Source organism: Balaenoptera musculus, chromosome 3, assembly GCF_009873245.2.
Source record: "Balaenoptera musculus isolate JJ_BM4_2016_0621 chromosome 3, mBalMus1.pri.v3, whole genome shotgun sequence".
Lineage (NCBI taxonomy): Eukaryota > Metazoa > Chordata > Mammalia > Artiodactyla > Balaenopteridae > Balaenoptera > Balaenoptera musculus.
This window is the reverse complement of record NC_045787.1, coordinates 12296775-12323145: the sequence shown is the minus strand read 5'-3', so window position 1 is coordinate 12323145 and position 26371 is coordinate 12296775. Positions and strand designations below refer to the sequence as shown.

At 46.8% G+C, this 26371-nt stretch overlaps 1 protein-coding gene and 1 long non-coding RNA gene across 10 annotated transcripts in view; one reads left to right on the top strand and one right to left on the bottom strand.

The window, feature by feature from the left end:
- LOC118893590 overlaps positions 1–4549 on the top strand; it is a 50637-nt gene extending 46088 nt beyond the window's left edge. For 3 of the 4 annotated variants that reach the window (XR_005019503.1, XR_005019502.1, XR_005019500.1), the window contains 2 exons: positions 59–265; positions 3004–3608. This is a non-coding gene — a long non-coding RNA (uncharacterized LOC118893590). Of the gene's footprint in view, positions 1–58; positions 266–3003; positions 3609–4415 lie in introns of those variants that run through there. The other variant, XR_005019501.1, reaches the window with a different exon arrangement.
- Positions 226–26148, bottom strand: OTULINL (OTU deubiquitinase with linear linkage specificity like). Of its 6 annotated transcripts, none has more exons than XM_036849290.1 (10): positions 25957–26148; positions 10056–10215; positions 9938–9969; positions 9740–9831; positions 8815–8964; positions 6460–6588; positions 5280–5549; positions 4494–4683; positions 2242–2329; positions 226–345 (listed from the first exon to the last, which is right to left on the bottom strand). In XM_036849290.1, exons 1-10 carry the CDS (start codon positions 26018–26020, stop codon positions 333–335), a joined length of 1188 nt encoding a protein of 395 aa, XP_036705185.1. In that variant the 5' UTR covers positions 26021–26148; the 3' UTR covers positions 226–332. The 6 variants fall into 6 exon arrangements, 4 of the variants coding, with proteins under 4 accessions (XP_036705185.1, XP_036705184.1, XP_036705187.1 ...); XR_005019494.1 differs by lacking the exon at positions 4494–4683 and adding an exon at positions 4142–4442 and having other exon boundaries at positions 324–345; XM_036849289.1 differs by lacking the exon at positions 226–345 and having other exon boundaries at positions 1727–2329.
- Positions 26149–26371: the final 223 nt, after the last annotated feature.

Genomic DNA, 26371 nt, shown 5'->3' with positions numbered 1-26371 from the left:
TATAAGGACCAATGGATCAATTATATTCAGAACTTGGGTTTTTTTGTTTTTAAAACAGAGAGTGGTATTTTCTCCAGAGACACCGGATAGGAATATAACTTGATCGTCCACATGTGGTCCACTCATCCACGCTGGCTTTGAATCACACTCATTCCACGCTGAGCTCTTGTTTCCTCAAGCGCATTCTATGGTCTTCCAGTGCAGACAGACGGCATGCACTTCTGGTGGTTCTACACAGCCTTCTGGTCCAGGGCTGATTGAATATGTGAGTAGTTGTTCTATCACTTATAAACCATGTTGATATTAAGCATAAATGTAGTCCAGATAAGCTTTCATTTTCTTAGCCTAGAGGAGTATGACAGGATTAAAACCAAAGTGAATTGAGGGACGACTCAACTGTTTTCAGCAAATAATATAGAAGTGATTGTACCATTTGGACCCACTTAATTTTGTGTCTGACTATAAAACAAACATTGTGACAAACAGGATTTGAAGGAAACTGAGTGACTATAGAGAAAAGTATACCTAAGCATAGTCAATACTAAGGTAATGAAACAATATTCAACTTATGACAAGCAACCCAATAGACCGTTAAAGTTTTAGATCTATAAAATTATATATATTTAAAATTTACACAGTAACAATTTACATAGTCTTAAGCAGTGTGAAACACATTCTTATAAAAAGAATCACGCAGCTTTAGAAACTTGCTATTTAAGAGAACTAATTCTGAATTAGTCATTCCTTTATTCCTATTTGTATAGGTTTTCACATATCAAGTCAGTTATCAGTTAAAAAACATATACCTTCTTTAATGTGGATTCCCAACATTTTCAGAGTACTCATAAATTAGATTTTTTTTTTTCCTCCCCAAGGCCTGCTTGGACAGAATTAAAATGGTCTTTCTTAGATCTCACTAAAATATGAGAAAATCATCTGATATATAACAAAAACAAATATTTCCATCCAAAATTCATCTGCAGAAAGTCCCTGGAAAATTAACAGGAATGCCCCTGATCTGAGCTGCTCTTCTCTCCTGGAGGCTGGGCTGAACCTATGCTAGCTCTGTCTGGGGCTCTCCCGTACACCAGAGAAGGCCCTGGGGCTTTCCCCTGGCTCCCCCGTGGGTGGAAATGACTTTGGTTCAGGGCTGTGAAGGCCCACATCCAAGAAATTCAAGTCACTAAGGTGGCCCTGAACTAATACAGTTTCTTGGGGACCTTTCAAATGATAGTGTTCCTAGGATGAAACCAGAAGCCATCTGTAGTTATTTCTTTACTTTGGAGACAAAGCAAAACATAATTTGCATGACTCATTTGGTCACCTAAACCTCCCTCACGTTGGACTTTACATTGAGGGTCTTTTAAGGCTGGAGGAAATACTGAGATTAGAAGGGCACGATAGAAAGATAATGTGAAAAGGAAAAAAAATCCAGGTACCAGGCAGGGGAATTAAACTTGCTTATCAAAAAAGTCAGTCTTGAAGATAAAAGTTCTAAGGATGGATGGTGGTAATAGTTGCACAATGTGAATGTACTTAATGCCATTGAACTAAACATTTAAAAATGGTTAAAATGGTAAATTTTATATTATGTATATTTTACCACAATAAAAAAGTCAGTCTTGTACTAATATTCATACAACCCCTCAGTGTGGACACACATGGCCAAAATTTAAGAGAGAAACTTATTCTAACATCAAAAAAGGACAAGGGCATACATTTTCATTTTTGCTGAAATTCCTCTCATCATTTGAACCCTACAAGGTTAGAGAGACATTAAATGTTGGCATCACACAGGAAATTCACTTCCAATTTATTGTTGGCATTTAAAAGTGGTGCTAATTTATATCCAGTTCCTTTTAATTAGTTTGTTACATTCAATTATACAACTGAATTAAAAACATAAAAATACCCAGTACCTCTTCCCTTAAAATCTTCTGTTCTGATGCTTTCCCAAAACACAGCAATTACTGAGAAGTCATCTTTATTTTTTACTTTCATTGTATCAAAATGTTCTTCACAATCTGGTCTTGCCCCTCTTTTTAAAGAATTCTTTTCCCACCCTGCCCCATCCCCCCAACACAGTTAAGGATAAACATCATGGGTTGATATGTCACAGAGTTATAGGCTGCCCATCCCTGTGAAAAAGTTCTTCCTTTCAGTCCTGGATTGATGTGGAAATCATTGCACTGGATAAGGAGATGCAAGGCCAGTGGGAACACACACGTGCCAGGTACATACCTGGACAGGCTCAGGTGGAGCCAGGAGTCCAGAGCAGCAATTCTACGTGTATCAGTCTCAGGAGAACTGCTGCAGGCTGTCATCATATCTGCTTGTGAACACAGAGGGGAGAGTTCATTTTTTTCTTGGTCACAGTAACACATCAAGGGGATAACTTGCAACAGTGTCAATTAAATGACTGGGGTGATGCAAAGCCATAGATGCCTCCAAGCAGGAAAGGGCTGTAGAGCTCACGTGAGAACTCCTGCTTCGCGCGCCTGTCAAGGTAACGCACAGCCCCTGGAGCTGAGCTCGCTACTCTGCAGCTCTTCACCCGGAGAACAAAACGACGGCAGGCACAGCACTGGCTTGTGCAGTACAGCTTATACAGGTGATCGTCCCCATTACAGAAGAATCTGATTGTTATTTTCATACACCACAGCATTTAACATACCTCTTTTTTATTTACAGTAAAATATGGAAATGTGAGAAAACGTTAGCGTCAAACATGTTAAGACGTTCTTAGAAGGGATGTGTAACTTTGAAGTAGTGGATCATTAGCCAAGATTTTAAAGGTTATTTTGTATTCAGTATTTGTTGAAACTCAAAACAGACGAGCAAAGTACCTCCAAAATAAAGATTACCAAAATAAACTGAAAAAGTATTTCCAAAATAAAGATGACCAAAAGCTAGTTAGCCTGAGTATATTAGTTGTCTACTGCTGCTGTAACGCATTACCAGAAACTTAGCGACTTAAACAGCATATCATCTATTGTCTTACAGGTCTGTAGGCTAGAGGCCTGACACGGGCTCCACTGGGCTACAATCAAAGTGTTGGCAGGGCCACGTTCCCCTCTGGAGGCTCTAGGGGAGAATCTGTTCCCTCACCTTTTCCAGCTTCCAGAGGCCACCCACATTCTTTGGCTTGTGGCTCCTTCCTGAAACTGCAGTAACTTCCTTCCTGTATCTGCTGTAAGTAACCAACGCCAGCAGTGTTGCATCTGTCTCTGACTGTCCTTCCATACCTCACATTTCCCTCTGACTGACACTCTCCCAAGTCCCTCTTCCACTTTAAGGACCCTTGTGATTATGTTGGGCCCACCTGCAGAACCCAGACTACTCTCCCTATTTCAAGGTCAGTGGATTAGTCCCTTAATTCCACCTGCAACCTTATTCTCCTTTGCCATTTAACCCAACATATTTACAGGTTCTGGGGATTAGGATGCAGGATTCTCCCTACACACATTAAATACACATGTAAATACACATTAAATACACCGTTTAATATTTTTGTGACAGTACAATAATTGTCATTCAGTTGCCTTAATCTACAGAACTTATCTCTGATCTATATAAAACATATTAAACTAGCCAGATGCGATAGTAAAGAAAAAAAAAAAGTAAAGAGATGATGTAAAACAAATTGTACAACATTACAAAGTAGTGGCTATGTGTACGTATGTGTTTAGATATATATATATAAAATTATACATGTTTATGTGTGTGTGAGTGTAAATACACACACACACACACACACACACACACACAATTTTAAAGTTAATCGAATGGTTCTGGAAAATTAATATACCATAGATATTCCTGGGAAGGTAATGCTTATAAAATAAGGCCATGTTTATGAAGATCCAAAATCAGTCAAAGATAAGATTCTTAACAAAGAACATAAAGATTATAGACAAAGAAATTCTTTCCCTTTAGTCCTTTTCCCCTACTTGTTTTCTTCTCGCTTTCTTCCTGTTGTTGTTCTTCCCAAACTAAATGTCCTTGTGCTCTGTTGTGGGTGAAATGACCAGAGCCTTTACAAACAAGGTCAAACCACCAACCCACAAATACATTAGTGCAGGGGCTCTGGAGGAAATCACTGGAAACAAAGGGAAGGCACGTGGGTCTCCGTCCAGTGTACCTGTAATCCTGGAAAGGGAGGTCCCGATTCCTCCAATGGCAGCAATACTAGCTTTGCTTTTCTAGAAACATTACTTGCAAGTGTGACCACTGTCACTGGCGAGAGCTGGTGCCCGGCCCAGGCAGACTTAAAAGACAGGAATGTGATAGTGGCGGTCATTCTCAGTCAGCAGGGAGACCTCCGGCCACTCCCTGAGCGACTCCTCTGGGTAGCAGACTTCAAAGTCTCTGGAGTTAAACCTGAACAGTCTGAACACTTTTATCTTTACTTCCAGGGAGTATCCAAGTACAAACATATCAATCTGGGGAAGAGATGAAAGAGAGGTCACAGATACACATTTCCAAATTCCCACCTCTCACCAGCGGAGGGCGAGTATTCTTCTGCAGCTCATGAGATGACGATGTACTTGCTGACAGACCCACACATGGACCAGGGAGTGGGCACGGGGCTGGGGACGAACGTCCGCGGTGCGGAGGGCAGGGGACAAGCGGAGAAACGTCTCTCTCTGGGGAGTAGCGTGAAGAAATCACAGGGAAAGCTGCCTGGAAAAAAAAACTAATAAAGGAATGCTTACAGTAAAAGTTACACTGTTTGTTTTTCCAACGGTTTTTTTTTTTTTTATCGTTTTAAATCAATTTTTATTAAAATGTCAGATGATTTTGAGCACCTCCTAGGAAAGGAAAGGAAAGCAAAGCAAAGCAAAACGAAAGCCCTTTTCTATGGGGAAATAAAAGCATTGTCTGGACTTCTTTTAAAATTTCAATAACTTCTATTTGTCTGCACTAAGTAGCCAAATGCTCTCCCAGATGTTGCCTCAGTTTGCAGCTGGACTTGCTCCTGGGTAACCTCTGTTGTGGGAAAGCCTGTTACCGCCCGAGAGGCAGCGGGAAGGTCAGGAACGCTCCCAGCACTGCCGCCCGCCAGCCACAGGGCTGCAAAGACGCAGCAGCCAGCACGGGGCAGGAAGGTTTATCACTCTTCGTTTCCTCATTTGAGGGCACTCATACCCACCCGCCACCTCTTTGCAGCTGGATTTATCATGGCTGAAAGCAAACTACAAACAAACAAACACCTATGTGCTCAGGTGTTGCCAGCACCGTCCTTCATCAAACACACACGATTCTTCTGCCCCATTTACCTGCTCTAGTCCACACGTGTCACCTACAGAGTTCAGGTGATTCATCATGAAGCTCAAAGGGTCGGAAGAGGTTTCCCGGGTAAACAGGAGTCGAAAAAGACTGGGAATGACATTTGTGGTCTTCATTTGTTCATAAGCCTCAGTGACTTGATAGAGCATGATGAACTTCAGAGCTTCGTAAAGTTTACACTCCAGGATAGCATCAGAAAAAAGGGCGTTGCACATGCTTCCTCGCTTGTGATAATCTTTAATTCCACTAAATTCAGTCCACTAAAAGCAAACACAGATGTAAAGTGAAACTTAAACGGCAAAGGTGAATACATACGCTGTTGCATAATTTTTAAAGTACTTATAAAACAAACCAGAGATCAATAGAGGGGAGTCGAACTTTAACTTTTCATTTTATATCATTTGACACTGATTTTTTTAACCCTAAGTACTTATTACTTTTACAATAACAAAATATTTCATTTAAACTAGTTTTTCAAAAAAGCACCACCTACTAGGTAAAATACTAAACAAGTCAGTTTCCTAAAGCTGCCTCTAAGGGTGTTGGGTTACACAAAGGACATTCCAGTGAAGAACAGTACTAATTAGTATTCTTTCTTTACCACTCACTGTGTGCCAGGGTGGGGTATAAAGCAATCTACGTGCATTCTCTCATTAAATCCTTACAATAACTGTACAGGGTTGAGACTATTCATATTTTAGTTTTACAGATCAGAAAACCATGGCACAAAAATGGTATTTCCCAAGGAGGATTCATTTCAATGATCTAAAATCTGTGTTTATTAAGAGCAGGGAAAAACATCTTAGTCAAATTAGTCCCCAAGTTACTAATAGGCACATTTCAGAGGGGCATTTCCCAGTGCCTTGTCTGGACCTTGCACCGCATTTTTCTGGGGAAACAACAAAGGTACGTGATTGTTAAGATTTCTGGCCAGTCCACAAAAGCCCTCTTAGCCCATAATAGGTCTAATCATCACGTAGAACAACACTGCTCTCGTTCATCACTTGGAAGGAGAAAGAAGCGCAGGAAAGGAAATGGTCAGTTACTAGAAGACTATTTCTGCCTGCACTTCCTACTTGCGGGACACAAAGGGGCATGCCTGACATGCAGAAAAGGGGCTGCGTGTGGGATGCATGCTTTCATTCCTAGTTTTCCCCCCTAAAGACTCACCTGTGTTTTCAATAATTCCACACATTTACGTAATTTTCCAAACACATTCGAACCTGTATACTTCTCAGGACCAAAACTGTATTGCTGGATCCAATTACAACCTTGTGAAAAGAGCAGTTTTTCAGGAAGCTTGAAAAGGAAGTAGATGCCAACAGTGATCAGTATCTCAACATGTCTGACACACAATTTGGAATATGTCACAGGAGATAATCTTATCTCATTCAGAAATCTTCATTTTAAAAGACTGTAACATCAGTTAAGTAAAAACGTATAGTCTTGTTTTAGATTTGTGGATTAAGTGATTTGGATCATCTTAATTCACAGTTTCACAACTGATGAAAACCTAAATGAAGATTACGTCTACAGAAACAATCTTTTTGGATAAAACATTTCCCGAACTTCCTAGGTATATCCCTTTAGAAATTATTTTTAACCAAGCACCGTTAGAGTGACATAGTACATCAAGGAAATGTGGATTGTAGAAGGATGCACTTTGGGGTTCAAACCTGGCTCTGTCACTCGCCTGCTGAGAGACTGCTCAACCAGCACTGGTTATGTAACCTCTCAGCCTCATCTCCACTGTAATGGAGACAATGACGCTTGTCAGAAATCAATGAAAGTACTAGCCATTTTGCAGGACTCTTGTTGGGACTAAATAAGATTATAGAATACATAGGAATCTGATCCATTGTGGGTGTCTGATACATTTTCCCACCCAGCCGAGCTTGTGGAGCCCAGGGCCTCAGCTAAGTTCTCTGTCCTCAGCAACTAGCAGCAGGGCTGGCACACAGCATACACTTAACTGCTAGATGCAATTAAACTACCAATAAAAACAGCTCCAAACAAAAGATGTTAAGGAAATAGACCGTGTGTAGTTATATATATGCAAATACTTTATATTTCTTTGCTCCTCCATCCTTAAATGTACATCTGTGGTTAGGCATACTACTTTCAAATAAAAATTAAGGTTATTCATAAGACTGTGCTGCTTTACACTGTTAAGAAAATGAAAAAAACAAGGTACTGACTGGGAGAAAATATTTGCAAATGACATAGCTGATGAAGCACTCGTATTCAGAATATATAAAGAATTCTCAAAACTCAATATTAAAAAAACCCAAACAACCTAATAAAGAATGGGCAAAAGATCTGAACGGAGACTTCTCCAAGGAGCTAATGTTGATGGCAAATAAGCACGTGCAAAGATGCTCAATATCATTACCCATTAGGGGAATGCAAACAAAAAACAATGACACAAATGCACCCCTATTAGAATGGCTAAAAAACAAAACAATAAACCTGAGAATGTGGAGCAACTGGAACTCATAGGTTATTGGTGGCAAAATGGCAGAGCCAGTTTGGAAAAGAGTTGCCAGGTTCTTATAAAGTTAAACATAAACCTATCATGTGACCCAGCTATCTCACTCCTAGGTATTTACCCAAAAGGAATGAAAACTTACGTTCATACAGAATCCTGTATGGGAATATTTATAACAGCCTTATTCATAATTGTCAACAACCGGAAGCAATCTGGGGACCTCCCTGGTGGCGCAGTGGTTAAGACTCCGCGCTCCCAGTGCAGGGGGCCCGGGTTCGATCCCTGGTCAGGGAACTAGATTCCACATGCGTGCCACAACTAAGAGTTCACATGCCACAACTAAGAAGCCCTCCTGCTGCAACTAAGGAGCCCGCCTGCCGCAAGTAAGACCCAGGGCAACCAAATAAATAAAGAAACTGGAAGCAATCCAGATGTCCTTCAACTCATGAATGCATAAACAAAATATGTTATATTCATATCAAGGAACACCATTCAACAATAAAAGGAGTGAACTCCAAATCCATGGAACAACATGGATGAACTACAAATGCATTATGCTAAGTGAAAGAGGCAGATTCAAAAGGCTACACACCGAATAATTCCATTTATGTGACATTCTGGAAAAGGCAAAACTAAAGGGACGGAAGACATATCAGTGGTTGCCTGGGGTTGGGGGTGAGAGAAGGACTGACAAAAAGGGATACGAGGGATTCTCTGGGGTTGAGGTTACACACTGTGCTTGTCAACACTCAAATAACCATAGAGTAGAAAAGTGAATTTTAGCAGACCACCTAACTTATAAAGGACAGATGCCCTTCTCAAGAAAAGATGCCGGCATTAAAAACAAACACAGTTGAGTGCGACTATCCTTCTGAGATGATTTGTTTGCAAACTGACATGAGAGACAGAGGACTGGGCTAAAGGACCTTCAGTCTCCTGATGCCCTGTGCACAAAGCCACCCACAGAAGACCCTGAGCACCTGTGTTGCAGTCCCCGTCAGTGCGGCCTTTCCCGAACTTCCGGTGTGAGAACGTACCTTCGCAATATCTTTCTCTTTCATCCAGGATGGGAAAGAGAGGCCCTGGCTGAAGACTTGGAAGAGCACCGACCTTAGTGCGTCGTAGTTGTCTCTCCTTACTTGTCGAACACATTTAATGTGCCGCTGCCAAAACAGTTCCTTGTAAGCCTATGAGCACGAGAGGAGAGGCTGTCGTTAATTCCACTGGACGAGAGAGTAAAGAAAGCAAATCCACTGCATCTTCAGCAAGGTGTTACTCCCCAATAAAGTGGACAACAGAAACAAAACAATTATAAATTATGAATGCGAACACATGTAATTTTCAAGTGACTTTTGTGTGTATGGAGTATATGTCGTGCTATTTTAGCTGGTAACTTCCTGGAAGCCCAGAGCCGGGAAATGTCATTCTGGGGAGATGATGTCTACAACCTGAACACAGTGAAAAATACTATATATACTTTTAAGCCCATGCTAAAGTGTCATTTAAATGTACTTTTCTTTTTCCTTCTCTCTCTCGCTCTCTTTTTTTTTTTTTGGCTTTAGCTAGTGACAAGGTTGGACAGCACTGCTGGGAGTATTTACCAAGATTGGTCTGATGGAAACTTCTAAAAATCCTCAAAATGTTTTATGTCAAGGTGCCTGAATCCCTTCAAGGACAGAAGTCTCCACTGCATGTGCAGATGTGTTCATAGGCCTGGCCAGGAGGGAGCTGAAAAGGGTATAACGCTCAAGTGTCCTGAAATTACGGGCCTAATTTACCCAAGTCCTCGAAGGCACTAGCTCTAGGTGAAAGGCCTGAACGCAATGTCTAGCAGCTGTTTGGCTTTTAATTAGAGCCACGGTTGTTCCTGGTGCCACATTTGGTAAAGCAGAATGGAATGCGTGTTTCCCGATTTTTACACACAAATTCTCCACCCACCACGAGCTGTATAAACAGACACACCTTCCTCATCAGCTTGGCATGGGGTGTCTCTCCTTTCCATTCTCTTGCACAATAACTGAGTATATCAACTTCTGCCTCCACGCTGAGGTTCCCTGAACCAAATCAAAGATACAAGGTGGTGAATTTTCCCTTTCCTTTCCCTTCTTGAACCCTCTCTGCACTTTAAAAATAAGGAAACATATGCATGAAAATATTTACTTTTGAATCTCCTCTGCAGATATCCAATCCACCTAAAAGATAAGGGAACGATAATATCAAAATTCTATTTTAAACAGCAAGGGCATTTTTGAAAATTAAAGATGACATAGCCACATACCTTTTCAGCCAGTGCCCTAAATATAAATGTAGCCTTCTGAAGTAGCAGAGGGTGCCCACCAGAAATGAAACTGCCAACGTCACTGACCCCTTTGCTACTCTCCACGCGGCATCTAAGGCTTGGCTGGTGACGAGCGTCCAGGAGTGAACTTGGTCATTTCCTACAAAAATTTAATAATAATAATAATACTGTATAGCATGGGGAACTATATTTAATATACTCGATAAACCATAATGGAAAAGAATACAAAAAGGAATGTATATATGTGTCTAACTGAGTCACTTTGCTGTACGGCAGAAATTAACATTGTAAATCAACTATACTTCAATAAAAAATAAAATAAATATACATCACAATTACACAAGCCTGCTTTGTTTAAGGGGGAAAAAAAGATACACTGGATAATTTTACCTGTAAAGAGTCTATCATTGATTTATATAAACATTTTTTAAAGCATTTGAAAATTCAATCTAAAAATTAAAGAAACACCTAGTTCTCCTATAATCAGTGTCACATATGAGGATATCTTTGTTCTACGGAATTCAAGAGGAATAGGGCACATAAAGAGCGTGGGTTTCGGAATCCCTCAGACCTGAATTTAAAACCCGTTTCTCCTACTTATTCAGCTGTCTGACTGTGGGACACCTCATTTCTCTTACCCTGAATTTTCTTGACTGTAAAATGGGAGTAAAAATACCGACCTCGCTGGAGAAAGATGGAATGAAATCATTTAAGAACCAGCACAGTGCGCCTTGCACCGTGTAGAATATCTGTTAAATCCAAGAATGACCAAGGGAGTCTGCTCAGCACCGAGCCCACAGGAGTCAGTCACACCAGGGGCGTCTCCTGCCGTGTGGCCACCACCCACTTTTGCCCACGGCGATACTCTTAGGTCATTACGGGCCGTAACACATGCCATCATCTGAACGCACAGAACGAGACTCAGACAGCAGGCACAGAGACATCGTTTCCAGAAAGTGGGCCACTTAGAATAGTCGTGGATGGAGCTAGGTGTGCAGCTTACAGGGTACACTACGATTCCTGATGTGACAGGAGAGAAAATTCACAGGCCAGGAGAGCCCAAACTATGTACTTGCAATATTTTACTATGTGCAGCAGATTCCTAATTATATTATGTTTGAACATGTAAAATGCTGAAGTACAAATGAGGAAGAGGACTTTTGAATGGTGGCCAAACCTCCTGGGGTTCATTGTGCAACAGTTCCCTCCCTGGCACATTGGTTTAGTAAAATTCCAATGATTAACTGTAGTAAAAGCCTCCTGGATTCGGAATCTACAATTTTAGCATTTTTGATCGTATGGATATTTGATATGTGTATCTCAGTAAAGTTGCTATACATTCTCAATAAAGAAATATATATACTCTCAATAAAGAAAGAATTTACCAGCAAATAAAGAAATAAAGTTACCAACAAATAAAAATATGCATGTTTATAATTATTTAAAAGTACATTTTTTTATTATTCAGTTAAACTATTTATTTTTAGATCGTTGTACATTCATATGCAGCTCTGAGAAATAAGCTTGTAAGAGGCAGAGAGACATCATGTACCCTTTACTGGAAAAGTACATTTTCAAAAGCAGGTACTTACCTGTTTAAAACAATTGATTAGCTGTTAATTATGTATTTACTTCTACTAGATATTTAGTACAAAGTTTTTAATGAATTGCTTAAAAACGTAAGCTATAATGCCTTTGCATCTATAATTCAGACTTTTATTAAAAAGTCTACATTATTCTTCTTAAAGAATGTATAATATTTTAGTATAAAGAGAGAGCATCATATGTGTACATAATCACTGCCTTGTTGACGAGCATTTGGATTGTTTCCCAGTTTTTCACTTTTACAAACATTTTCCTCCAACAGTCCTCGTGGACTCACGGTATCTTTTAGGATAATTTCTAGAAGAGGAAACTCTGGGTCAAAGGGTGTCCCCATTTCCAGATGTTACAGACGTTGCCAAAGTGCCCCCTCAAACAGTTGACACTCCCGCCACGTGTACGAGCCTCCATTTCCCTAAACCCCAGGACCGGCTATGATTTCTCACTGCAGTAACACGTTCACAGTTCTTCCTCTGTGAAGAGCCTCTTAGAGCTGGAAGCAGAGCCTGCTTCCCACCGGCTCGTCCTGGTTTGTGTGTGCACTTGGAGGGCTGAGGGCCGGCTGCTGCCCCCTCCACGGGGCACTGCTCTCACCCGCCGCACACAGACTCCAATCGACGGGCTGCATTCTTAAAAGATACTGCCCGGGGCTTCCCTGGTGGCACAGTGGTTGAGAATCCACCTGCCAATGCAGGGCACACGGGTTCGAGCCCTGGTCTGGGAAGATCCCACATGCCGCGGAGCGACTAGGTCCGTGAGCCACAACTACTGAGCCTGCGCGTCTGGAGCCTGTGCTCCGCAACAAGAGAGGCCGCGATAGTGAGAGGCCCGCGCACCGCGATGAAGAGTGGTCCCCGCCTGCCATAACTAGAGAAAGCCCTCGCAAAAAAAAGAAAACAAAACACAGCCAAAAAAAAAAAAAAAAAAAAAAAAAAAAAAAAAAAAAAAGATACTGCCCGGCCCCTCGGGGCATTTGATTTGAGACCCCTGAAATAGGGGCTTCTCCTGAGCGTGAGGCCTCTCGACAGCTGCCAGGGCCTCCAGGGGGACCCACCGCAGATTATGGTCTCCTCACACCTACACACACACACACACACACACACACGCACTTCCCTAGCCTACTGCCCTAATCCTTGAAATTAAACCCACCTCCAACCCAAGAAAGGGCGATATGATCAACTTCTCAGAAAAAAACATGTGAGGGCTCAACACCCCCTTCCCATGCAAACCAAGAATACGAGCCTAAACTCCTTGTATCCACTCTACCCAGTGCACCCACAGGTACTGGTCAAGTGACTCAAGCCAAGAAGGGCCAGGGAGCGTATCATGGGGGCTGGTGCGGGTACCAGGGAGCGGCCTGGAGGCGGGACTCAGGAGGTCACAGGGGAGTGGGCTGCGGCTCAGAGACAACCCCGAGGTGTTCACATAACTTCGTATGAAAATATTATCAGGAGTGGGGCTTTGACAGTTCAAAAGAGCTACAGTTTGAGCTTTTGCTATGTGCCATACCCTGTGGCAAGCGTTTTACAGAAATTGTCTCATTTGCTCCTAGAAACGCAGTGGCGTAAGGAGGCCCTGGTCCTGCAGTACACGGGGTGGGTGACTCCATGCCCCCACGTGCCTGTCCCTTAACCCCGGGAGGGAGGGCAGCAGGACAGCCCAGTGCCGGGGACGCAGGGCGGCTCAGGGGCTCCTCTCGCTGGTAACACGGAGGCCCCCTTGGAGCTGCGGGATGGTTTAAGGAAATGTTGGGAAAAGTGCCGAGCTCATGGCCGGGCACACGGCAAGCACCCAAAACATGTTCATTATTATTTTATCACCTGAGGACACTGCGAGGGGAGAGAACGATGAAATAAGCCGCAGAGCTAGAATTCAAACACACGGGGCAATGCGATGCGGAAGCTGGACGCTGTCCCACTTGCCTACCCTGCCTCTGAATGATGGAGCTGAGTGAATCCCAAACCTGCTCTGCTACAGCAAGTGGAATCCAGACTCTTTAAAAAGAGAGTTTAAAAAATCTCTCCTGCATGTATCAATAACTGGATTACAACTCAAAACAACAGACACGGAGGAGAACGCCATAAATGAGGCACCCAGCAAAATACTATCATGATCACAGCTTTGATGATCTCCCGAGTCAAATCTCATTTCCCCCAAAGCAGCCGAGACGGGATAAGATCTTCCATGTCAGAATCTTCCCGGGGTCCCCCTCGGCCAACCGGCCAGGGAGAAGTCAGCACCCGCCCGCCCAACTTCCCCTCCCCTGCCCGGTGCCCTGCCTAACGGGGAGCTGGCCTTGGGGGGGGCGCCCCCTGGACTAACAGGAAAAGAGAGAAGTTCCACCACCATGGAGTCAGTCTTTCAACATAATAAACAGAGGAGCGGAGAACAAGGGCAAGAAACAAGGGGAGTGGGGACGAGGGGTGGCTTTGGCGACGAAGAGGCAGAAAACAAGCATTGCCAGGAATTATGGATTTGATCCTTTTTAATGCTCATCAAGAGATAAAAATGAAATTTCTTTTTAACCCTTTTGGGCTGGACCGCTTGGGTGGTGGCTGAAATGAAGTGATACATGAGGCACCAGGCATTCCTATGACAGCGGAAAGTGGATGAACTAGGTCTTACACACACCCCCAGTCATCACCATCACCACCTGCTGAGACCTCAACCCACACAATCCGAGGTAACACTTAGGTAGTTGCGATGTCCTTTGGGTAATGACACCAGAACCTCCTGAAGCCAGCAGTGTGGCCATCTGACACTAAACTCCGATCTGTGATCACTCAGACTACATGTGGCAGATGAGACCACTGACTGGAACTGAAAAAATTAAAAGCCACTGTTTTTTTGTGGTAAAACTCTACTTAGCCTTTTTCTTTCCGTTCTCTAAACTGTACCAAAACTGAAATAATTCAAACACTCAAACAGGAAACCAAAAAGAAAAAAACAAACCTGAAAACAAAACTTAAAAGACCCAGAGGAGCCGGAAACCGAGTGATCACCCTGACAGCACTTTGCCCCAGCCTCAGGCTGGCTCGCAGGGAGAGCCCCGGGGTCTGGGTCGCCGCGACACCTGCAGCGGTGGGTGCCCCGGGCTGCAGCCTGGCCCCTGCCGCGTCCGCCTCCCCGCAGGCCGCCCCTGGGGCTGCAGCGGCACAGGGAGCTCGCTCCACGCTCGGCTCCTCTGCCCCCGGGTCCGGCCCACTGACGTTCTCCTGAAGCAGAGGAGGCGGATCAAGGGCTACGAGCGGGCTTCGCGGGGCGGAGCCTAGGCCTGAGCTAAACAGGCGGCAAAGGCGATCTAATTTCCACATTGGAGACAGCAGGAGCAGCGAGACATATCACATGGGAAAATCACCTTGTTAAAAACTTTAAGGTGAAAAATACTAAATTTAATATAATAAATACAACAGATATTTCTATCAGCTTCAATGCCATATTCTGGTTGATTAGCAGGAGATGGTAGGAAGAGTGGCCAAGAGAGATGGATGGGTTAGGAAGCAAATAGGGCCCGGGACGGCCGTGCCCCTTCTCTGTGGCAGGAGTGGTGAAGGGAGGGGGGTGCCCCAGAGAGGAGTACACACAGGCCACGTGGCACAGTGGACTGGGAGGGGCCCGGGAAGCCCCCCTCCCTCCTGCCCCTCGCCCTTCGGTTATGCTACTTCTTCCTACCCTGGGCTGGGCGCCACGCTGGCAGGCAGTGAACTGAAAACACACATGCTCTGGCCCCAGGGAGCTCTTGGTCTGGTGGGCGATGCCCTGCTGTCAGGAAAGGCTACTGGTCAGCTTGCCCAGGCCCACAGGTTAGCACGTCCTGGTGTCGGGGTCCGGCCGGGACACAGAATAACACGAGGCCCTCATGCTGGATGCCCAGGTGGGTCATCTCTCTCAGAGGGGAGTTCTGAGAACCTCAGAGGCTCGAGAATAAAGCAAAATACGGTACATTCGTCCAAACATATAAACTAAGCAATAAGCAAACAGAACGATAAACATACAGAACAAATCCTGTTAGGTCATCAAGGCTTCTGAATAATTTAGAGCAAATGGGAGACTCCTAGAGAAAAGTCAGCACAGTGGAGTGAAAGGCTGCGTTTAAATGGTCTTGGCTCATGCAAAACCATAGGTTAGTTGGGGTTTTTTTTGTATCAGCTATGTGGGAAAGAGAACAAATATCCTCTTAATAAATCTTTGAAATGGTGAGGTCAAAAGACTTTCTACACTTTTGAATTTCAGGTATTAATCCTGCTCAGTTAAGGAACAATGGTCTCCCACTTAGTAGAGTTCTATAACCAACAACTACGAGATCAGTATCACTGAGGAAGAGAACCACCAACGCGAAAGTTTTTATCTCGAAAGTCACGACCAGCGAGACACACAAGGGTAGCCCTGTCATGCAACCAACTTATCAAGGCTACGCGCGCAATCCCACATCCCATAGGACTGGGCATGCTTCACCCAAGGCTCCTGCCAACCAAGAGTCAGCAAACACAGCAGGAAATGCTCCTTGCCAAACACTGAGGGGACTGGGTGCATGTTTTTAATAACATCATAGCTCAGGGTATTTTCAGGTACTGGGCACAGCGTTAGGTGTGTAAAATTCCGCCCATCACTTTAATTTTCTAACCATGTGGCAGAGGTTTAAAACCCACCCAACTACAGAAGCACAAAAGCAGTAGGTGGGATAGGCTCCGGGGACCCCAGAACTCCAGGTCACTGTACCCAGCCAGGCGGACGCCCTGTCCCTGGTCTGGTGGAGACGGCGGGCTGGCGGAACAAGCCTGGGACCCAGTCTTTATTCTGCCATTTTCCAGCTGCAGAACCTCAGATGAATCACTTTGTCTCAACAATAGAGGCAAGAGGTTGGTGTGACCAGAGCTGTCACCACCACTTGAATCGTTACTGCTTGGGGTCACGAGGAACGTGTCTGATTCTTCCTCCACACGACAGCCTTTTAGATCTTTGACAGAAACACGGGATGCTTGGGCCGAAGGGGCTGGAATCCCACTGGTTCTCCAAGGCCTGAGTCACACCAGCCCCTCAAGCAGAATGAATCTCTCCCGCGGTTCCCCCCTGCGCGCACACACACACACACACACATGCCATCCACACTGCGGGTGGGTTCTGGTTCAGTGGATTCATGACTGCGTCCCCCACTGGCTGGAAAGCATTTCTGAGGTGAAAGCTGAAGCTTCATTCACTGTGGACCTGGCCACCTAATGAGATGTCACACGCACACTTCATCTTTGAAGCCCAGAGAAAGCAAGCAGAAGCCTGAACTTGAACCCACGTGTTCTGACCCAAGGTCAGTGCCCTTTGAATTAACTACCCGACTGCCCTTCCTGAGTAATTCTCTTCCAAGAATGCAAAACAATTAACAAGCATGAACTCAGAAGGCAGCTGTCATTCCCGCTGTGCCTTTTTCTCTTCTAGATCAGACACGCCCCCTTCTCTCCACCAGGCCTCACTCGACATGACTTGGTGGCGAGGGGCAGGGGGGTAGTCTCTTCATTATCCCGGTCACCCTTCTCGGGACCCACCCCACACTCAGAGTGAGACCGCAGGTCAGAACACACTGCCCTGAGTGTGACCCAAGCGGGAGAGAATTCAACCACGTGACCACTTCTTCACGCTCCATCGGGAGTCAGCAAGTTTTCTGTGTAGGGTCAGAGAGTACTTTAGGCACTGCCAGCCATCTGGTCTCCGTCCCATCCACTCAGGTCGTCCCCGACAGAGGGGAAGCAACCACCAGACAGTACACAGCGGGGTGGTGTTCCAAGAAAACTTTTTTACAAGACGCTGAAATTTGAATTTCATGTCAGTTTCACATGTCAGGAAATGGTACTCTTCTTTTGATCTTTTTTCCAACCATTAAAAAATGCAAAAACCATTCATAGGTCACAGGCCATATAAAAACTGGGTGGGACAGATCTGGCCCGTGGGCCGTGGTTGGCCAGACTCTGCCTAGATGATACATTCACGCTAATGCAGCCTGCGATTGTATTAGTATTCAACCTGCCATCAACCTAAAGCCGTTTAGACCTGTTGCTGGAGCACATCTCCCCATCTGCCGAAGGGGAAGAGAGAAAAGGTGCTTTCATCCCACTGTCCTCAGACCTCCAGGGGGAAGAACTGTCCTGGAGATCTGATACTGGCCTCCACCCCTCTCCCCTCTCCCCTCCCTCTTTCCTGAGGGAGGGAGACTTACCTGATGGCAGGTGTAAGACCCTCTGCTCAGCTCAGCCCCTCCTCTCCACTAGGATCTGCCTGCCTGCCTGCCGAGAGGTGCCCTTGGGGCTGCTGTCTCTCTGGGGGAGAGGCCTGACCTCTGAGGGGAGAGTACAGCTCAGGCACTGGCTGCAAGCCCATCTGGCCATATGACTAAGACATAGGGATTTTATCACCGAGCCGATATTTAAAAAATCCCTGACTTCCGTGTCTACCTTTTAGTTAGTTCAGAACCTGGGAAGGGAAGCAAGGGATTATCCAGATCGCGTGTGCAAGCTCTGTGCATTTTAGATCCAGGAGCTGACACACATCCCTGCTAAATTTCACGTTACTGGACTTGGCTCACTGCTCTGACCTGTCATGGCTTCCGTGGTGCTCTGTCCCTCTCTCAACTCTTAGACCTTTAAAAACTAAGCTTGTCTTCCACATCCCAAAATAGATCATTTATGAACACGTGACCAAGAGAGAAATAAGGTACACCCTGAGACAAGCCACTTTCGCCACACAGTGATTTTTCCGTTAACCAGAATCATTTGGCCTCTGTCGCTACTGGTTACTCATCCTTCTAATTGGCTTCCCTTCTCCAACGCCATTTTCCACTCTGAAGCCAATGGTGTGTGTGTTCTGTTGGTTTGTTTTTTGTATCTTTTTTTACATTCAATGGATGTGTCATCTCCTATTCAAAAATCTTTCTGGCTTTTCTTACTTATAGGAAAGACCCACTCCTGGCAGCCAGTGGAGTCATCTGGAAAGGCCTCTAAACAAGTGACAGAGTGATGGGGCATCGCCTGTTGCACCATCCCAGCCAGAGGCCTCGGAGAGCTGGTCTTCCCGTAACCAGGAACCGGCCTCACCACGTAACCCCAGCCACTGGTGGAACCAACTGAGAGGTCGGGCTGGGCCCACCACTGATGGGAGCCCAGGGCGGAGGTCTCCCTGTCCACCCCCCCCTAGTCTCTACCCTTCGCGGCCCCGTCTACCTTTACGTGGTCCTTCAGATCTGCTCTCCTGAAAAGAAACCAGAGGCTTCAAAACAAACTGGCCAAACATGACTGAGCATCGTACTCGAAGTCTACGGATGCGCCACATCCTGACCAGCGGGGCTCGTAGAAGGACGACCCTCGGGCCCCATGGAAGCAGGATCTGTGTTCTACAGCATCCCCGGCGATTCAAGCGCAACCAAGGCCTGGGAGGCGTTGCCACTGAGAAGGAACCATGCTTGCCCTGGCTCCACCTGTGGAGGGTCTATTTATTGGTTGGGCGCCGGTCTTGCCTTTAGTTCCCAGGTGATTCCAATGTATCACCGGCGGTGAGACGCACTACTCTGGAGTCAGGGCTTCCTCCGTCCTTGGCTGCTTCTGTTAGCTCAAATATACTATCACACGCCTATTGGTTTCCAAAACTACCCTTCGGGGAAATCGTGACAGATAAAGAAAAGTCTCACTGGTCGTGTAATCCAACTACCAGTAAGTGCTGCCTGTGTTCTGTGCCTCTTTCCCTTTGGCCAAGGTGAGGGGCTACTTTTACTAGTCAGTTGCTATTTTTCCAAGGCTGGGATCTATGCCTACCTAAAAAAGAACTTTGCTGAAATTAATAATAAAGGAACCCAGGGCTTCCCTGGTGGTGCAGTGGTTGAGAATCTGCCTGCTAATGCAGGGGACACGGGTTCGGGCCCTGGTCTGGGAAGATCCCACATGCCGCGGAGCAACTGGGCCCGTGAGCCACAACTACTGAGCCTGCGCGTCTGGAGCCTGTGCTCCGCAACAAGAGAGGCCGCGATAGTGAGAGGCCCGCGCACCACGATGAAGAGTGGTCCCCGCTTGCCACAACCGGAGAAAGCCCTCGCACAGAAACGAAGACCCAACACAGCCAAAAATAAATAATAAAATAAATTAATTAATTAAAAAACCACTGTTTGTGGTATTTTAAAAAAAAATAGTAATAATAATAAAGGAACCCAACTACTAATGTGACCTCCGGGGAGGCTGACCAACTCCTCCTGGCTTGCCTGGGGGTCCCCCAGTTTTAGTGCTGAAAAGCTCCTCGTCCGACGACATCCTTGGTCTCAGGCAAACCAGGACAGGTGCTCACCCTGCCTCCAGGGTCCCCCTTGGTCTGACCCTGACTCTTCCCTACGCTCCCACCTCTTCCTCTTGCTCCAAGATGACTGGCGGCCCTCAGTTCCTCCATCAGGGCTCACTCCTGCCTCCTGGCCTGCCTTTGCCCGTGCTCTTCCCTCATCTGGAATACTCTTCACTTTACTCACTCTCCAGCTCTCAGCTCAAATGTCACTTCCTGAGGCCAAGCTTCTCTGACCCGATCCCAACCCCCAGGCTTGGTCATATCCCTGCTACACTCTCTCACAGCACACGGTGTCCTTTTCCTTCACAGCACTCATCACAGTTTATATAACTGTGTTTGTGTTTGATTAGTGTCTGTCTCCCTGTGTAGGTAAATGTCTTAAGGACTGGGATTGTGTCTGTTTTCTCTCTGCTTTCTTGGTCCCTAGAAACATGGTAGACAGTTAATAAATATTTGTTGAATAAAGAAGATGAATTGATGTAGTCAGAATCCAGTCCACATGTCTCCACGAGAGAGACTGCCAGCCAACCCCAGTATCTGTTTTCTCTTCTTCCACAGGAATAGAATCCTGACTTTGGCTGACATTCCACCTTCTCTACGTGCTGGGTATAGCCATGTAAGTGAATTCTGGCCAAGAAGTGCTATGTGCAGTTTTCAAAAGGTTCTATTGAGAGGGGTGTGTACTCCTTGCCCTCCCTCCTCCCTCCTAGCTGGAATGTAGGTGTGATAACTGACATTCAGCAGCCATCTTGGATCAGGAAGTAGCTGTGGGCGTGAAACCCCTGCAGGGTGGAAACAAAGTGGAAGGAGCCTGGGCCTCTGACACTATGGAGCCCATTCCAGCCCTGGGGAGCCATGTCTGAGCTTTGCCATAAAAGAAATAAACTTAATTCACTTATTTGGGGTTGTTCTGTTATTCCACCATACCTAATCCTGCCTAACAGCCTCTCTCTTGCTGGTCCCTTCTGACTTCTAACATGCATGTCAGAAATGGTGTGGGAATTCCCTGGTGGTCCAGTGGTTAGAACTCTGCACTCCCACTGCGGGGGGCACGGGTTTAATCCCTGGTCAGGGAACTAAGATCCCACAAGCCATGCAGTGTGGCAAAAAAACAAAAAAGAAAAGAAAAAAGAAAAAAAAGAAATGGTGAGCCACCACTCTTGTTTTCCCTTCCCTTAAATACACTCATGTAAATATAAAGCAGGAAGTGAGGCTGTGAAGCGGTCACCTAGTGGGATGGCTTCAGGCCCCAGGGAGTCAGGAACTCAGCTCCAGGTCTGGTCCTAGACAGTCGAGCAACTTGGACCTCAGCTTCCTCCCCTATAAACAAACACAAGGAGGCCAGGCCACTCACCACCGTTCTCCTCCAAATGCCTCTTTACGTTAACATGTTTCAGAGTTATGTTAGTGGAATAGTCACGCTGTGGTACAGGCACAGGATTTTAAGTAGTTGTGAAACAACTGAGGTTCAACTGAACTCAAAACATTACTCAAAACTTGCCCTACAGGAAAGATGCCTGAGCGTGTACAGAAGATACATGAGATCTTGACAAATGCCAGCAAATACTCCACCCCTGAGACATGCGTGCTTAGATCTGCAGGTCTATTACACCAGCTGACCTGAAAGCAGAATTCTGATAAAGAGCCTTTTCCGCAAGGGCTTGTCTGGGACCCCAGTTTCTAAATGACAGCAAGAAATAAAAGAGGAAGGTTGAGGAGCCTGGGGGAGCGGGAAGGGAAAGGAGAATTGTACCATCACATGTTACAGGCTCCAAACTTTGAATGAATCAGTGAGGTATATGTGGGAGAAGATGCTGGAATATCCAAGCATGAGGAACAGTGCAGTACAAGGTAGGTCTATAAGCAGTGGTCGTACCAGTCCTCTGTCATGACAATCAGCTGAGTACCCCAAACTGAGTTTAACAAATGTTTAAGAAACAAAAGAGAGGGATACACCGTGGATAAAACTGATCTAATAAACTCTCAGTTTGAGTGATTTTTCTCTTTATTTCAGATTTCAGAGGAAGGAATCGATGCACCCGAGTCTTGCACTGCTTCAGGTGCAAAACTGAGGGACCCAACATTTATATTAATAATTCGATTGTCTACGTTTGCATTTCACGGTTCGAGGCCAGCCTTAGCTACAAACTGAACTCCCAGTTCATTTGTTAAATACCAAGTAAAATGACACAGAGCTGATCGGGTCCGCTGACTTCAGTGCCACTCAGCCCTTCACATCTGGATGGTGACTGACTGTCCTCGCCCACGCCGGCCTGGCTGGCCATCTCTTCCACTTGCCCTGTCCTCTCAGCCATTCTGCTGCTTCCACAGCATTTCAACCTATCCTGGCAGGCGATTTGGAAGACACAGAGCACTCAGTTTTCCTGTCACTTTAGCGATCTCACAGCAAAGCTGAGGTCTTCTTGTCACAGATCAACAAATATAACCACGATGTGCCTGCTGTCACTCACTCTAAGACCCAGGGAAAGGTTCTCTCTTTACAGGGAAGAAGTTCAGTCCACTTCAGCTTGGGAGACACACGCTCCGGGGAACCCTCTCTGCCCCGGCTGAGGGGAGAGACACGCAAGGTTCAAAGCCCGCGCCCCTGCCCACCTCCACTCCTGAGCCACTTGGGAACTGGCCTGTACCCACGAGGTCCTCCACGCCTGGGGGCAGCAGGAGCTCAGGTCCACTGTAATGGGCACACGAGAAGGCAGGATACTTTTTTTTTTTTTTTTTTTTGAAAAAGACAGCTGTATTTGATTTACATTTAACAAGATTTACAAAAAGGGGTAGGGGTGGTCCTGGGCTCCTGGCCCCCCCAGATCTGGGCAGTGCCTCCAGGACAGCCTGTCTGACAGGCCGAGACTGGGACCCCCAGGTCTTCTGGGTCCCTTCTGGCCGCCTGGGCCTCAGCGTCTGACGTCCAGCTTGACCTCTGAAGTGGGCCCACGGCACGGAGCCCACCCGGAGTGCGGGTGCCCCACAGGCCAGGCCAGGCCGGGAAGGCATCTTGTGGCTCTGGGGGCCGCAGGCACTCAGACCCCACCCAAGAGGCCAAACCCAGGTATCTGGGCAGCTGCTGGTGCCCAGGGAAGAGGGCTGGGATTCTGCTTCTAAGTTGGGAGAGGACTCTTGAGAAGCTAACTTCCAATTATTGATACATTATTACTCCCTCTGCCAGAAGACTAACCCTAACTAATAGTCAATAAAAATCAATAACACTGGCAAGCAGAGAAAGAGCTAATAAGGTGTTTTAAATTACTATGTAACTAACATCCAACAGTTCCACATAAACTCAAAGTCAGAGTCACCCGGTTAAATCAACAATGAAAGACTTACTATTAAATTCTTAATTCAGAGGTTTATTGAGCATAGCATCTTACGTGCTACAGTTTCTGGGATTGTTGTTTATTACCTGGGAATCCCAGCAACAGTACTAACAGACAAGGGTCCTTAGTCTCCTAGAAATGAACATAAACATTTTATTATCCTCTTATTTTAAACATGATGGCCTCTGTCTATTCCGGCTCAATTAAATGAAAAAGTAGAAAAATAGAGTATGACTAGAACAAAAGATCACTGGAAAAATGAGTGTATAAACCAAAACTTTTCCCTGTTGACTTACTGTAACGTGACATTTAAGTGTTCTTCCATTCAATTAATTACAAATCAATAAATGTGTATATAACCTCCGTCTTAAGAACAGATTGTCCTAAGTAACTGAACATGGACCAGAGGATTCAAGTGGGCAGGAGAGAAAGGTCAGATACAATAGTCCATTAACTCCTTTAAATGGTACATAGAGACTTCAGAGCCACGTATAAAGAAACACACGTGTAGGAAGTTTTAACTCGATAATGATGACTTTTTCTCCCGCACACAGACCTGTGAGTTCCCTTGAGCAACAACGATGGTATTAAGTTGATAAGCCAACTTTACTTTAGAACAGCTTAACTGTGATGAGGTACCTTTGGAACCTGGAGTGCTCCCAGGTATAAGCCTGACCGTTTTAGGAGACAGAAGCGGGCGATGGTTAAGAACACGCTGCGGGAGGAGACAGGCTGCCAGGGCTTGAATCCCGGCACCACTTACTAGCTGGAAACTCTGAGGAAATTCCGTGACCATTCCGAGCATCACAGGACGGTGGTTGTAGAGATTACATAAGACTATGGGCAGTGTCTCCGTGTCCAGCACCGTGAAGAGAGCTCCAGTACCCACTGTTACTGTGGCAGGGACAACGCTGGGGGCTGCAGACACATAGGACAGCACCCACCCGCTCCAGGGAGCCAGGTGAAAGGTCACTTTCAAATTCAGACATTGTGCCAATCAAGAATTTCTACTTAGCTAAAACACATGGTGCCAAAATTTACACTTTATTTGCTATTTAATCCATCTCACAGAAACGTAAGAGTAGAAGTATAAAAGTGACAAAACAGGCTGGCAAAAAATAGCAACTGTGGACCACTTGGTTGTAAGCATTCTCTTGTAGGCTCTGTTGCGGTCATGTGTTTTCAATTGCAGTGTTGGTTTTCCTTTTCCTAAGACCTCAAACTATTTTTTAAGGAGGGAAAATGTTTCCCTTTAGGCTGGAGCTGAGGAAAGAATTCTCTCTGCTCTCACAGTGCTGGCACACCTTGAACTTGGTGCACTGGAAGGGAAAATTCCTGACAATTACATTAAGCCTAGAGTAGATACCCTTCGGCGCCCCCCAGCCAGCTTTTCCCAGCTGTGCCCCACCTCCGCTTCCAGCTTTGCTCTGCTGAAACAACACAGGGAGAAGGGAAGAAAATCACATATGAAAAAGTTCAGATGGATACACCCCCAGGAAATATTTGTCTAATTCTATAAGAATCCGAGGTGCAGAAAGGTTGAAAATTAGTTCATTCTCCAAACTTTTGAGAGTGGGAGATACGTCAATCACAGAATTCTAAACTGGGAGGGGCTTTATGGATCAGCTAGCCTAGTGCCCTCATTTTATGGACCAGGACCCAGAAGCTTTGAGGCCCGCAGTCCTGGGCAAAAGGATGTCTAGAACTCATGTCTTGTCTCCTAGAACCGGGCTGTTTTCACCACACCCGACACTTTGCTGTGTGAATCAAAAGCTCCTGCTGGGACCAAGAATCGGACTAAGAAGCAGTCCCAGTAACTTCCCATTGACGCTGCGGCACCTGGGAACAGGCGTGCTCCCCAAATTCACCCGTGGGCTCTCACCCCCGGGGTGGCCTCCAGGGAAATACACAATCGGGAATGTGCTCCAAGCTGAGAAGCAGATCATCTTCCTCAGACCTGGGGCTGGAAGCATGGCAAGGAAAGCACCCTTCACCCGTCCGGTGAGGGCCCAGCTACGCACGCAGAGCGCAGAGACGCCGCGACACAGGTGGCGCGCGGCGACCTCGGCCACCTGTGCCATACTGGGTTGCCGCTCCTGTCCCTGGTGACATTTTTGTTTCAAAACCCAGAGTTTTCTCTGTTGCTCATCGAGTCTCGACTGCTGCGAAGGTGTGGGCCACATCCTCTGCCAGCAAAGCGCGAAACCCGTCAACTTCCCTCCGACAACAATCAAGGGCTCGGAGGGGACACCGAGAAGGGGACACCGGTGCTCGTGGGCGCCAGGGCCCGACCCCAGCCGCTGCCGGGGCACCCCACGCCGCCGCAACGCATCCCAGCCCGCAGGACCCGCTTTCTCTTTCCAGGAACCCGCCTGCTCTGCCTCGGAGGGTCGCTCGCTGCCTCGGCCCGAGGGCGCAGTTCCTCACTTACGGGCGACCCCCGCCCCCGACGGCCCCCCCCAAACCCTGCAGCCCGTCCCCCTCCCCGCCCCGGGCAGGGGCGCCCCGGACCTCCCACCCCTGGGATGGCGGGCCCCGAACCTTCCAACCCAGGGCTGCGCCGACGGCCGGCGGGGGCGAGCGCGTCCCGGGCGCCCGCGGCCCCCGCCCCGCCCCGCCCCACCGGGCCCCGGGCCCACCTGCGGCGGGGTCGCGAGGTCGTTGCCGCTCCCGCTCCCGCGGGGGGCTCCTCCGCGCCGCCATGGCGGCCGCGTGCTGCTGATGGGCGCGGAGCCTCGACCGGTGGGTCTGTCAGAGGCAGCGGCCGCCGGCCGGCGCCCGCTCTCGCTTCCCGGCGGCTGGCGTGCGATAGAGGCGCCGAGAGGGGACCGCAGCCTGCGCTCCCGCCCCGGGAGCCCGCTGGTTGACTGACACACCGGGTCACCAATGGGAGGCCGCTGCGGGGGCGGGGGCGGGGGCCAGGAGGGCGGGGCCTTGCGGGGTGGGCGGGGTCTCCGCGCCTTCTGGGTCGCCTGCCCGGACTGCGCAGAGCCGCTGGTGCTCCGCGGGGCGGGGGTGGGAAAGCTACTGCAGGGATGCAAACGCCGCTTCTCG